This window comes from Lagopus leucura, unplaced genomic scaffold, assembly GCF_019238085.1.
Source record: "Lagopus leucura isolate 7727_CA_CO unplaced genomic scaffold, USGS_WTPT01 Super-Scaffold_100002, whole genome shotgun sequence".
In the NCBI taxonomy this organism is placed as follows: Eukaryota; Metazoa; Chordata; class Aves; order Galliformes; family Phasianidae; genus Lagopus; species Lagopus leucura.
In genome coordinates, this window is record NW_024962263.1 from 47573037 (window position 1) to 47585416 (window position 12380).

The 12380-nt window shown below is 37.9% G+C and overlaps 1 protein-coding gene across 2 annotated transcripts in view; it reads right to left on the reverse strand.

Moving 5' to 3' along the window:
- The window catches only part of CDH2 (cadherin 2), a 113244-nt gene that overhangs the window by 22698 nt on the left and 78166 nt on the right, over nt 1–12380 (reverse strand). For both annotated transcript variants that reach the window (XM_042868989.1, XM_042868990.1), the window contains exons 6-11: nt 11043–11187; nt 9819–9991; nt 5111–5248; nt 4556–4741; nt 2077–2333; nt 473–615 (exon numbers count right to left, since the gene is read on the reverse strand). In XM_042868989.1, the coding sequence (XP_042724923.1) occupies nt 473–615; nt 2077–2333; nt 4556–4741; nt 5111–5248; nt 9819–9991; nt 11043–11187 (1042 nt within the window). The remainder of the gene's footprint in view (nt 1–472; nt 616–2076; nt 2334–4555; nt 4742–5110; nt 5249–9818; nt 9992–11042; nt 11188–12380) is intronic.

The following is a 12380-nucleotide window of genomic DNA, read 5'->3' on the forward strand; positions in this document are numbered from 1 at the left end:
TACACCTATCTTTCCAGTACTGAACACAAACAGCACAACACCCTAGCCACTCTCACAGGGCTAATTTCTGAGCAGAGATCTTCATTAACAAACTGCCAAAGAAAAAAACTCTTTTCCTCTGCACTACTGCATTCAGAATATGGAAAAATACAATCCATGACCCCCTTCAACGAGCTACTTCCCACAAAGTCATCAGCTACTCCTGCTGTGAATCCAACTCAGCCTCATGCAGTCTTGTGCAGACTTTTTCAGTTTTCTGTAAGCTTGACTGATATAACAAAACCAGTGCCTTTCTCTGAACTTGTTCACTTATTTTTCAGCTGCTTCACAAGTAGCTGGAAACTATATGGAGCCCGATACTAATACAGGCTTTCTGACTAGACATATGCTAAGCATATTTTGTTTTCTGCCCAGTAAAATAGAATCAAATAGAAGAAAGCTATTTGAAAAGATATACAATGTTGATACATACCATTATCAGAGGCAAGAAAAGTTGCATTATACATATTGTTTTGCACGTATATCGATTCTCTGTCCAAAACAGCTGTGGTTGTTATTTGTCCATTAACAGGGTCAATTTTTAGCCAATTTGCAGGATCCGAAAGTTTTGAGTACCTGTGTATTTTAACACAAAATGTGCTATTTATTTACCAACATAAATATTGACAATAAACATAACACGGATACTTGAATTTGTATTCTGAACACACTTTTGTAATTCGGAGTCAGCATTTTATAAAAGTTCCATTTGTTAAGCTTTGTCACTAAAATTCACGAAGATGCACATTCAAGAATCTCAACATAGGACTGTTCTAAAGTGCCCTGCCATGCATGTTATCACATTACTGGAGTAATCCATACAATTACCATAAAGTACATAGAATCAAAAAAATACACAGACTCAGACTCAAAATACTTCACTAAGGATCCCTCTTGCTTTCCCTCTTGCTTGTTCTACACCTACAGCATTGACGATACTAACTTTTATGTTATCACAGTTTTGAAAGTAGGAAAGATGAAGAGAAGTACCTGTACAAAGAGCTGTTAACAGCAATAAATTATTCTCATGCTTTCAGTACCACTCAAACTTAATTTTCAAAAGAGGCATTGGTTTTAATGAATGTTTCTCATGTTCATTTGAAAAAAAGAGCATCTTTCAAAACCATCCTTCAATCTATCAAATTTGGCCTTTGACATTAATCAAGTGAAAGCCATCTTAGCTCATTAAAAATGTATATATTCTGAGAGTCTTATCATCACGTCTACAATGCTTACATCCAGAAAAAAGCATCCTACCAGTTACCACTAACCAACGTTAAGTGAAAATAAAATGTTAAGAACCTTGGAACCTCTCTGAAAGCTAGAAAGAAGTCTTGGAGTTTCCTCCATATAAGCTAAAAAGCTGTTGGATAAACTAGCAAAGTGAGTCCTGACCCAAGGCTAAACAATCAGCTTTAGTTTTGTAGTCATTGGCCACTTTCTGAATGAGGCATGTGCAAGTATGCTTAAAGTTTCCATGATTTTCCTTTATACTCCCCACTGCTCTAATTTAGATCATCTTTTAGAATTCAAGCAAATTGTAAACAAATTACAATCATAGCTATCAGCACAAGAATTAACAGATAGGCAACAACAATACTGCAAATTGTTGGTGAACAAATGAGAAGAAAAATCGTCAAGATTTGGTCCACAATCTAGCATGGTTTCGATACAGCATCAAAACTGCTAGTTTATTTAAATTGCAAAAGCCATAGTTCATACAAGCATGTGACTGTTCTGACTGAACTCAATGGGGTGCCAAATATACTCTAACACCGTGCGTATCTTCACTCTACCTTGATGAAGGTAGCATTAGAATTTGATCCTATTTACAGACCTATGAACATCAGTCAGGTTATCTTTTCTTCACAGCCAAAAATCCATTTTAGACAGTGCTGCTAAAAAGCTACAGAAGGTATTGCTATAGCTATGCATTGTGGTAAACAAAATCACTCCACAGTCTCTACGCTCCTCACATGCTCTAAAGAACAGATATCGCGTTGTATTTGTTAAGTAACTGTAAAATGTTTATAAGACCTTAGGGAGGTTTGCTGCATGTAACGATCTGGGTCCCGAGCAGTGAAAGTTGTCAACATGCTACCAGCAAGTAGCCCTTCTTCTTGACGTACAAGCTTGGGGTTTGGAACAAAATATGGACTCTCATTCACATCAATGACTGTAATGGACACCGTTGCTGTTGACTGAGGAGGATGCTGAATCCCCTTAGCCAAAGGCACTTGATTTTCCGCAGCTACAGTAAGTACAAACATCCTGTTGGTCTCAAAGTCAATGGGCTGGGAAAAGAAAAGAGTGGGAAATGTTAACATTTACTCACAACAGTGTTGGACATGAAAAAAAATTTTACTTTAAAGCACATTTTCAAAGCAATACTTCTGCTGGTTTTCTGAAAAATGAGAAAAGAGCTGAAAAGGAATACAACCAATGTAATACCTCAACACATAGCTGGGTTGGGGTTTTGCTCATCAGCAGTAGCACTTGTATGGCTAGAACAGCTTGAAACCTTGGCATTTCTTGGATTTAAGTTGCTTGAGTACTTCCATTACTTACAACTGAAGAAACAAATAGTTTCATCAGAAGATGACATAGGGAGTCCCAGCTTGTGGCACTCATTTAAGCAGATGTGCCCTGAGAGGAGCTCTCCAGTGGAGAGACTTTCACTGTCATAACACAGAAGGCAAGTGTCCTATAAACAAGATCACAACCATACCTAGCCCCCTGGAGCATGGATTCCTATGTCCTTGTATTTTACTAGAAAGACTGTAATCCCAGCTAACCCCACTGCTGATATCCCTACTACTCCCATTTTCAGAGTTCAGATACCCTACAGTCTGGGGACTTCCTCACTGAGCCAGGAGTCCACTTTAAGGAGGAATAGAGATAGTCTGAAGCTAGAGTTCCTTCGTTGTGCTGCACATGGCTGAGGCATTTCTTAAGACCTGATTCTCACTAGTGCTACGCACTGACCTGCCTGCACCAACTCTAGACTTACTAAGGCAACTGGCACCTGACAGCGTGAAGTCAATCAAGAGACAACCCAATCTTCATTGCAAGTTGACAGACCAGATCACTGCACTGCAAACAGCCCTGTGCCTGGGTGCTTACAGAAGTGCTGCTGGTCAGAGTGCAGAACTGCAATTCACCAGTGTAAGCTGATTTTTCTATGCTGTTTAAGAGCTTCTGATTTCAGATGATACATTTGACCCCCTTCTGAACAGACCCATCATTCCCTTTCATTTGTAGGAACAAGTTCTTTTTCCAAATGAAGCTCCCACATGCTGCTATTTTGTTGTTAAACCAGGTCAGACACAGCAAAGCACTGAGACACTAGCAATAGAGGGGACAGAAATTTATTTTAACAAATTCCCAGTGAGCAAAGCTATGTCAAACACATTAGAGACTTGCATGCTCCAGGCTGCTTCTCTTTTGTTACTTTGGTTTAATCTAAGTAATTTTTCAGATTCACTTTTCCAGATGTTTCTAGTTTTATGCTATTCCTAGATCTGAAAAAGATACGCATATGTCTAATTACAAAGCACAGACATGTAATACTTGCTTGAAGACTGTAATATAACAATTGGTACCTCTGGGGAAGTACAGTTATCGAAAAGAGAGAGTTATAAAAAAAAAAAAACCACAAAATAAAACACCACCCTAGTGTGGAGTTTTGTACAGCCAGAGTGATATCGTTTTCTCACCTAGATACTGAGATGATTTGAAAAGGAAAAAGAATTACAAAAGAAAATTAATGTTTTAATTTCCAAATGGGAACACTGGCATCTTACACTTGACTTTATAAGTGTATGGGCCAAAAGCAGAACAGGCCAGCCCAGAGATGTTACGCTTATCAGAGAGTCATAAGGAAAGGTGGCTACTGCTTGTCAGGCTTAATTATAGAATCACACTGTTATTATCACTTGAAGTAAGTCAACGCTCAACATAGAGCAGTGTTGGCTATGGAATGAAGATAGACAGATTATTCCATAAAAGGTATTTAAATGAGGTTTTAAAAATAGCCAGTCTTTATAAGTCTCTTGCAGAAGTAGCCTCCCACCCATCACTTTTTCCTCTCTCGTTGTGACTTGACTGTTTAAACTGTACCTGTTCCTTAACAGGAACGTGTTGACATAATATCAGCAAACAACAAGCATTACCACTAATGGATGCCAAGAGGTAGGAAGCTGTTCCATGAGACTAGCAATGAATGCTAAGCAAACACTTTTTCCCAGACTAATTCCTATATTTTGGTAAATAAAGCTTCAAAATCTGTCATTTTCAACTATCTTACCTGCCTTTTACAATTGATCACTTAGAATACTACTTAGAGCATAAGCAAGAAAACATTCCAGAAGATGAACGGCTTACTTCCACAAGACAGACAGTGCATATTCATTTTACTTTCAAGACTTGTGCTGGCCTCAGGAGTTCATATTTATTCTCAGTGTTCTCCCACTTATTCCATCTCTCTTTAATTCACTGAATTGCAGGCATCTCTTACCTTGACAACAGTTACCAACCCATCATTGCTATTTGGATCGGTCAGGATAGTAAATTGGCCTGTCGGGTCTCCCCCCGTCATTTGGTACCTCGCATTCCACGCAGGCGTGTGTGGCTGATCTTTATCTGTTACTGTTAGGTTAGCTACTATGACATCCACTCTGTTTTCTGGTACTTCACCATAGAACTGCAAAAAGAACAAAGACTGTCACCATACTTGCAAACGCATGCAGGAGTTGTACTGTAGTCCACAGTATCCACTCCATTTGGTACTGGAGCATCTCTCACATCATTGGAGCCCTGACAACTTACCTAACAAAGCTCACCTGAGGCCAACCAGAAAACGGACAGTTCGATTCCCTAATCAACTTTTGCTTTGGGTCTAAGGAGAATACCATATCTAAGGTATATATTATATCCTGCATGTATTTAAGTCCTACCTGCTGATAAGCTATTCAGTAAGTAATAAACATTTACCATCTGCAAGCATGATGAGAAAAGTGGGGAACAGTTATAAATATGCACATGCTTCCATTAGTCCTACCCCTGTACTTACAGTCATAGCAGTGAACTCTGGAGGATTGTCATTGACATCTGTCACAGTGATGACAGCAGTTGCCGTGTTTGAAAGACCATATGTTGGGTTTCCTTCCATGTCCGTAGCTTGAATTATTAATGTATACTGTTGTACTTTCTAAAACATAAAATGACATCAACATAAGTTTTAGACAAAACTAACATTACTGTAGGACAGCAGGTGTTTCCAAAATTACACGTCGCTAAGTATTGAGCTCATCGTACTGTTTATTCTAGTTAGCATCATTTGAAATGACAGAAGCAAAGTTTGTATCACAGAAATAATGCACCAGGTTGCATTCAACTCTGTTGAACCACCGCTTAACTTTCCAAATACCACTAATATAACCACAGGCTGCCTACTTCCTATTTTCAAAACTGAAAATACTTTAGGCAGCTAAAGCTATTATCACTTTTTATAGGTTTAGAAACGCTTTTTTTTAAATCAGAAGAAAAAAACAAAAAGAAACAGCAGTGTGCAGTTTACACTATAACACAGTGCAGCCCTCAAAAGCATTTGAGAGGACTGAGCCAAGGTACATCCGTTGGCCAAAGCACCATAACGGTCAGGCCTAAGTATACAAGTATAGCTGCAACTTCTTCCCATTGCTATGGAAACAAATGGTGTCAGGGCTTACTGAGACCAGTGGGGGCAGCAGGAAGAAGGGGGAGGGAGCTACCCAGCAAACTACTTCCATAAATGTTAAACACTCGGGAGAAGATGGCTGCTGCCTCCTCCCTCGCATGGTGTTACTCGGGCTCTGTGAGCCAGGGAGCCACGCTCTTCGGCAGGCCTGGAGGGAGGCCAGTGTTCCCAAGCACAGCTTCTTTTCTCTGTAAAAGAAATGCCCTGCTGGGAGCTGGCCTCTGACTGGTTGGCTTTGTAACACGCAGCTGACACAGTTGTAGTTAAAAATAAGAATAAAGAAATAAAATTAGAAACTCTGACACAACGCTGCTTGGAAGTTACTTTTAACTCATCCATAGTTTCTACCATGAAATGAAAACACTGTGTATACTTTATTGCTTTTCAGTTTCAAATTTAGTTCAGAGAGAGCGAGCAAGGTGCTATCATCATAAATTCAATTCTTTCAAAAAGAAAACTCCAACATAAGGAGTTACTGTTACTTTGAAATATCAATTTCATGAACAGTTTGCCAACACAGCCAAAATCTTTGTAGCAAAATGAAAATACTTTAAAAAAGCCTAATTTTCCACTCGGTAACATAATTTCTCCTGTTACTTAAAAACTGAGCTTTGTGACAGATTATTTCTCATGTAAATAGCTTAGGAAATAGAATTAGTGACACAAAAATGAGTAAGGACAATGACACTGATGATATCTTTTTCTTTTTTTTGCAACGCAGTGCTATTGATGAGAGATGCAAAGGATATGCACACTTCTGTTCTGCAAATACAAGCTACTGAATATAAAGTTTTAAAACAAATGTATTCATCTTTATCTGACATTGAAGATAATTTATGCTCATGTCCTCTTTCACAAAGGAACTCCTACAAGACACTGTCTATTATTGCATAAGCATTCCATGGGTCTTTTTTAAACAAAAACAATACTAATCTTATTGATAGAGAAATGTAATATATACATTCAATAACACACACGTATGTATACACATTCTGCTCTGGAAAACACACTTGCAAAGTGACCTTCGTAAGCCTTAAATAAACATCCTAAAGGTTTCATTTACGACACCAACACGAGAAACAGTCAGAAGGGAATCAAAGAAATACTTTCGGTGCTTTCATCCAGGAAAAAATATACTTTACTTATAGTGAAGCAATAAAATCTAGAGCAGTATTGAAGTAAATCTTGCAGCCAGATGATTCTGAGTTATTGAAACAGCAGGTGCTTCTGATTCATCTGGGTCTTAGCACATTGATCCCAAGCAGCAAATTTCATTAAGGAAACTCCATTATTATTACACAGAGACTCAACTTTCGCACAATCTTCTTATTTAATTCCAACAAAAGAAGTGCATGGGAAATTCTCAAAATGCCCCAAAAGTCAGCAGTTATGCGAGTTCTTTTCCTGTCTGTCCTTCTCCCACCCCATTCCAGCACTCAGACACATGACATCAACTGCTGGGGAATGAAGCTTCAGGAAAATCAGCATGCGCACAACTTTTACAGGCATGGGGAAAATAGGGGAGGTTGCTCTCCTCGTTTTACTGAGAGTTGAGAAGCAGCCAGGAGTAAGCCGTTGAGCATGTGTCAGCAGCCTGCACAGAAACTTTGCAGCAACACATCTGAAAACGAGCTGGCAGCTTCAAGAAAGAACACAGACCTCATCAGGTCAAATCTTTCCACTTCAACACAGGTCAAATAAAAAAGAGCACTTCACTGAATTAACCTCACGTGAGACAGGAATGCCTGTGTGTAAATTTAAGTATCCTGCCTGACTTCTGTACCTCCAGAAGCAGAAAGGCAGATGTTTTAATGCTGAAGCAGATTCTTCCACAGCAGCAGTGGAAGAAATGAGAACAGCTGGAACTCATGAAAGAGCATCTTCAGGGAAACAAGTGAAAGATTCCTTCTGCCTTTAGCTGAATACTTAAGCAATTCTCCCTTCCTGTGCACGTTCATGTGGACAATGCATTGTCTGTATTTAAACTAAAACGCCCCAGCAGATTATTCAGAGTTAATATGCTGCAACTTTTGTTAAATCTGGAGAGTTCAGACAGTTGGACTACATGATCTTTCAAGGTCCCTTTCAACTGAACTATTCTATTAGGAATGCTATCAGGGGGATCACTTTTTTTTTTTTTTTTAATGCCTTAAACACTTACACTCACGTAATAGTTTAAAACTGTACTCAGTATTTAGTGAGCCCAATCAGAATTTCACGAAGGGTGTCAAGATGTAAACAAAAGAGAAGACTGTGGTAGCCCAGAGGAGGCTCATGGATACCACCTCTGCAGGGAAGTCCAAGTACAATATAGCATTCCCCAGAGCACTGTCAGAAGCCCTGCTTGACTCAGATCTGGCTTTTGAGAATCCTGGTTGTTTTAATTAAATTGACTCTCACGAAACTCAGGAAATGAAGGAAGCAAAGCAATAGCTTGGGAAGGAAACCAATTTATCTCATATTAGTCTAATTTAATATTTCAATGCTTTAAAATTAATCATTAATATTCAGCGTGTGCAATAAATGTTTATAAATACGCATTTGGGTATCAGTACAGTGATCCTCTGGGAAAACTGATGGCAAATGACAAGTCTTCTTCCAAAGTTAATATGAGCATCAAAACTGCAAAGACTGCTGGTTTCTTCCGAGTTAAATCACACTAAAGCTAGTCACTAAGCAATATAACTCTGAGTTATCTCTATGTGTTTATCTGCCAAAAGGAAAAAAGTTTACCTGTCAAAGATGACCAAGGGATTTTAAAAACAAGAGCAGAGCCACCCATCATTCTTTCAGCACTGCGATATTATAAGGTTCAGGGTTTTCCTTTCCTTAATGCCAGTCTCACAAAAACCAATTTTAACAGAAGAAATATTAATAAAACTTTCTTTAAAAAACTAACCACAATATCTGTTTGTCTGTCTAGCTTTTCAAAGCTTCTGATGGCCACTTTAAAACTGCCAAGTGCAGTAAAATATTAATATCCAATCAAGAGCACCCTTTGTTCTCCATTTTGAATAACTATAAGCAAACAGCTAAAAGCTGACCTTCACATTTAATTACAAAAAAAATTTTCAGATTCAATATGCTAAAAAGAGGTTAGTAAAAACAAAACTGAGAACAAGATGCATTCAGTTAAAATTTGCTCAGATTTTATAGTTTCTTTATGAAATTATTGTCGTTTCTTAAGAAGTCTGATGTAGTTCAAAAATGTAGTTAGCCCACGTAACACATCTGAAGTGAAGAGGGAAGTATTTTCACCTCACAGCTTGGCAAACCAGAGCAAAGGACTTGGCACCCTCTCTCTCCAGAGGAGGGCTCAGTAAAGAACTGTCTGGACAGAACGGCATTTGTCTAGGACGTGGCAGGTAGCTACTGACGGAATTTTTTTCTTAAGTTTTCAAATGTGTGATCAGATTTTTAAGACCTATCTTTATACAGTTTCCACAACAGACTTCTTTATTTCTTAGAGACATGTACAATTCAAACTTTACAATCAGTCATGCTTTTCCTGGTTTATTTCAATCAGCAAAGTTCAGATCAGGGCATTACTGCAATTTAGCAACACAGCATCTAGAAGATTTAAAATATTTACCACCTCCCTGTGAAGAGCTAGGAAGAAGAACAGGGAGGACAGAAGCTCCTCTCCTGAGCTTCCAAGATTAATAAAACACAAAGCCAATTCTATTTTCCATCTACTCTCTGCTTACAGAACTCAGCAAGAGGAGAGGGCTGGAGCTGAAGAAAGTCTTCCATTTCAGCACCCAAGCTGAGCACCTGAAGCCTTGTCTGCATCATCCTGATTAAGAGCATACCCATTCCTTAAAATCACACACAAATTGTCTGTGGTTAGTTTCCATCCACGTAGTCATGTTCTCTTTTTTAGCTTTGTATACTCTAGGCCTGGAATAACGACTAGCATCAACAGAATGATGAAAGGAAGAAAGAGTGGGAAAGGAGGTGAAATACTTGCAATTACTCACAAAAATTGTGCATTTTCACAACACTCGACACAACCACTCTACAATATCAAGATCTGCCATACCTCTCTGTCAAGTCCAGCTGCTACGGTAATAATATCACCAGTCTCATTGTTGATTGTAAACATGTTGGGAGAGGGACTGCTTGGTGCCTGTGACAAGATTCTGTATCTCAGCATCCCATTCTGTGCATTGGGATCATCAGCATCGATGGCAGTAACAGTCATCACATAGGTTCCTAGCAGCAGGATAAATAATTGATGTTATATAAACAGTTTACTCAAATTACCCAAGATTACTTACAAGCAACGGTCAAAGTATATATTTCTTTTGGTAAACTCTACACATTCCATCTCTTATTCAAACAAACTGATTAAACCCAAGATTCACCAACAGTGTAATTAAAATACATAACAGGAGATAAAAATACTTTTTGTTTATAAAATATCAGGTTTGCTTAGAATTGAAGAAGCTCCATAAACAGTGAAATCTTACAGTTCTGCCATAAATAACATTTCTGTAACAACACAGTTTCCCAATGTTTAGATAAAAATATAATTAATTGGGCCAAAGAAAATATACTTGATTTTCAGAATTGGTGTGCATAATAATAGTGATTGAAAATGAATGTAAGTAATACTTTTTCAAAGGTCTTTGAGATGTACATTCTTTCCATCCCAGTGCCAAGTCAACACTGCAAAGTGAGAAAATCTATTTCTTTTGCTAGCCTTTTTAAAAATCTCATTTTGCACTATGGACAAATTAAGGAAGTCATTTCAGCCATAGTGCAAATGTAAACACGAGCTGATTAGAATTTTAATGAGATGTGAACAACATTTAGAGTTTTCTCAAGAATTCAAATGCAAATGTTTGATTTCAAATCCCAGTTTCTGAGCCTCTGAGAATCAGAGCTGGAACTGAATCTGCTGGTGTGTGAGACATCTCTTATATCCTCAGTTGTCAAGTAAATGAGCAGCAATTGCTACTATGAACATAACTGGAAGAACTGTGACATTTGAAATAGGATTTTCAAAAACAGGAACTTAATCATAATCTTAAATCCTCCTCTGTTTTAGTTTATGCAACAGTCTACCTTCTTCGACATGCTAAAAAGAGTTAAAAATAAAGTGAAAGAGTAAGACGGTACCTGAGATTTCACTCATTACATTTATAAGACACCTTTGAAAATGTTAGAAGGTATGAAGATACACCCTTTATCATCTTTTCAAAATGTAACTGTGTAACCTTCTCCTTCCCCCACCTCCTCTCTGCGGAAGCCCATATCTTACCCGGCTTTGATCCTTCAGGGACTGTCCCATTCCAAACCTGATGCAAGAACTCAGGTCTGTTATCATTCATATCAATGACGTTAATCACAATATCAATAGGATTTTCCACCTGGTTTCCATTTACATCCACTGCATGTGCTCTCAGCTACAAAAATTATCATAAAATATTAGAATTTGCAAAACAAAACAGAGTCACGAGTAGATACTAATAATGGTGACACAATGATTCAGGCCAGACACATTTAGATCAGCGCAGTCTGTCAGCTTCCACTGCTCCCCCTCACGATTTTTTTTAAGTTTTCAAGCTGATAACTGGTATCTGAACTATTTAGAAGTTATATACTACTTTGATTTGTTGAAAATTCTTTTGAATCATATAATTTTGATTAATAGCAATGCCAGCTGTCAAATATGATTCTCTTTTAAATAATGATCATTAAAAATCAGCCTCTAAAAGCATGCATATTTATATTAAAGGGATGAAAATTTTAAAAAGATAGACCTCATTAACAATTCAAAGGGAATAAATGCTGGCATCACTTTCAAACACTCTTAGCTGATATTATGGATAGTGAATAGACATGAATGCATAGAAAAAGCATAGAGAATATATTCGTGTTACATGATAAAGGTAACCAAGGCAAAGTTTGTGATAAATCATGTCAGCAAACACAATAAAATGCCAGGCTAAAATTAAACTGAAGTTTACAGACCAAATATCTTTGAAACTGAAAGTGTTACATTTAATGTCCTGGTTGTCAAAAAAGGCTAACTACCTTTGATAGTCAACCTTACCTAAATAAACTTAAATTGGACAGAAAAAAAAATGGGGGAACACAGTAGTTTTTGAAAATATAAATCTATGTATCTAGGCCATAACCTGACAATTGCTATGCAAAAAAACCTCCCATCTTGCTAAAGCCGATTAGGTATCTATCTACTGTCTGCAAACCTACTAGAAAAGAGCAAGCAGCCATGATTAACCCACTACGCTGGAAATGGCTCATATAGATGTAAATTCTTATGTCAATAAATCTTAAATTGCCAAATTTTCAGTAAAATCTCATAGATGCTGGAACCATTTACCCTTGCAAGAGCCAGGTTTCACACACAACTGCCATCTGCTATGTCCTCCATTCAGGAGTAGCACTCAAATAGATTCCAAGAGAGACAGACAAGGAGTGTTTTAATCAACAGCACACTGGAAACTCTCTCTAAGAGCTGTGTGTAGTAAAAATTTCAACCGGGTCTTTCAACAGCAGTGAAAATTCTATGCTAAAGTTTGGTCTCCTTCCTTCCTTCAAAGCCTTCTTTTGGACTAAAACTGGAACCAACAGT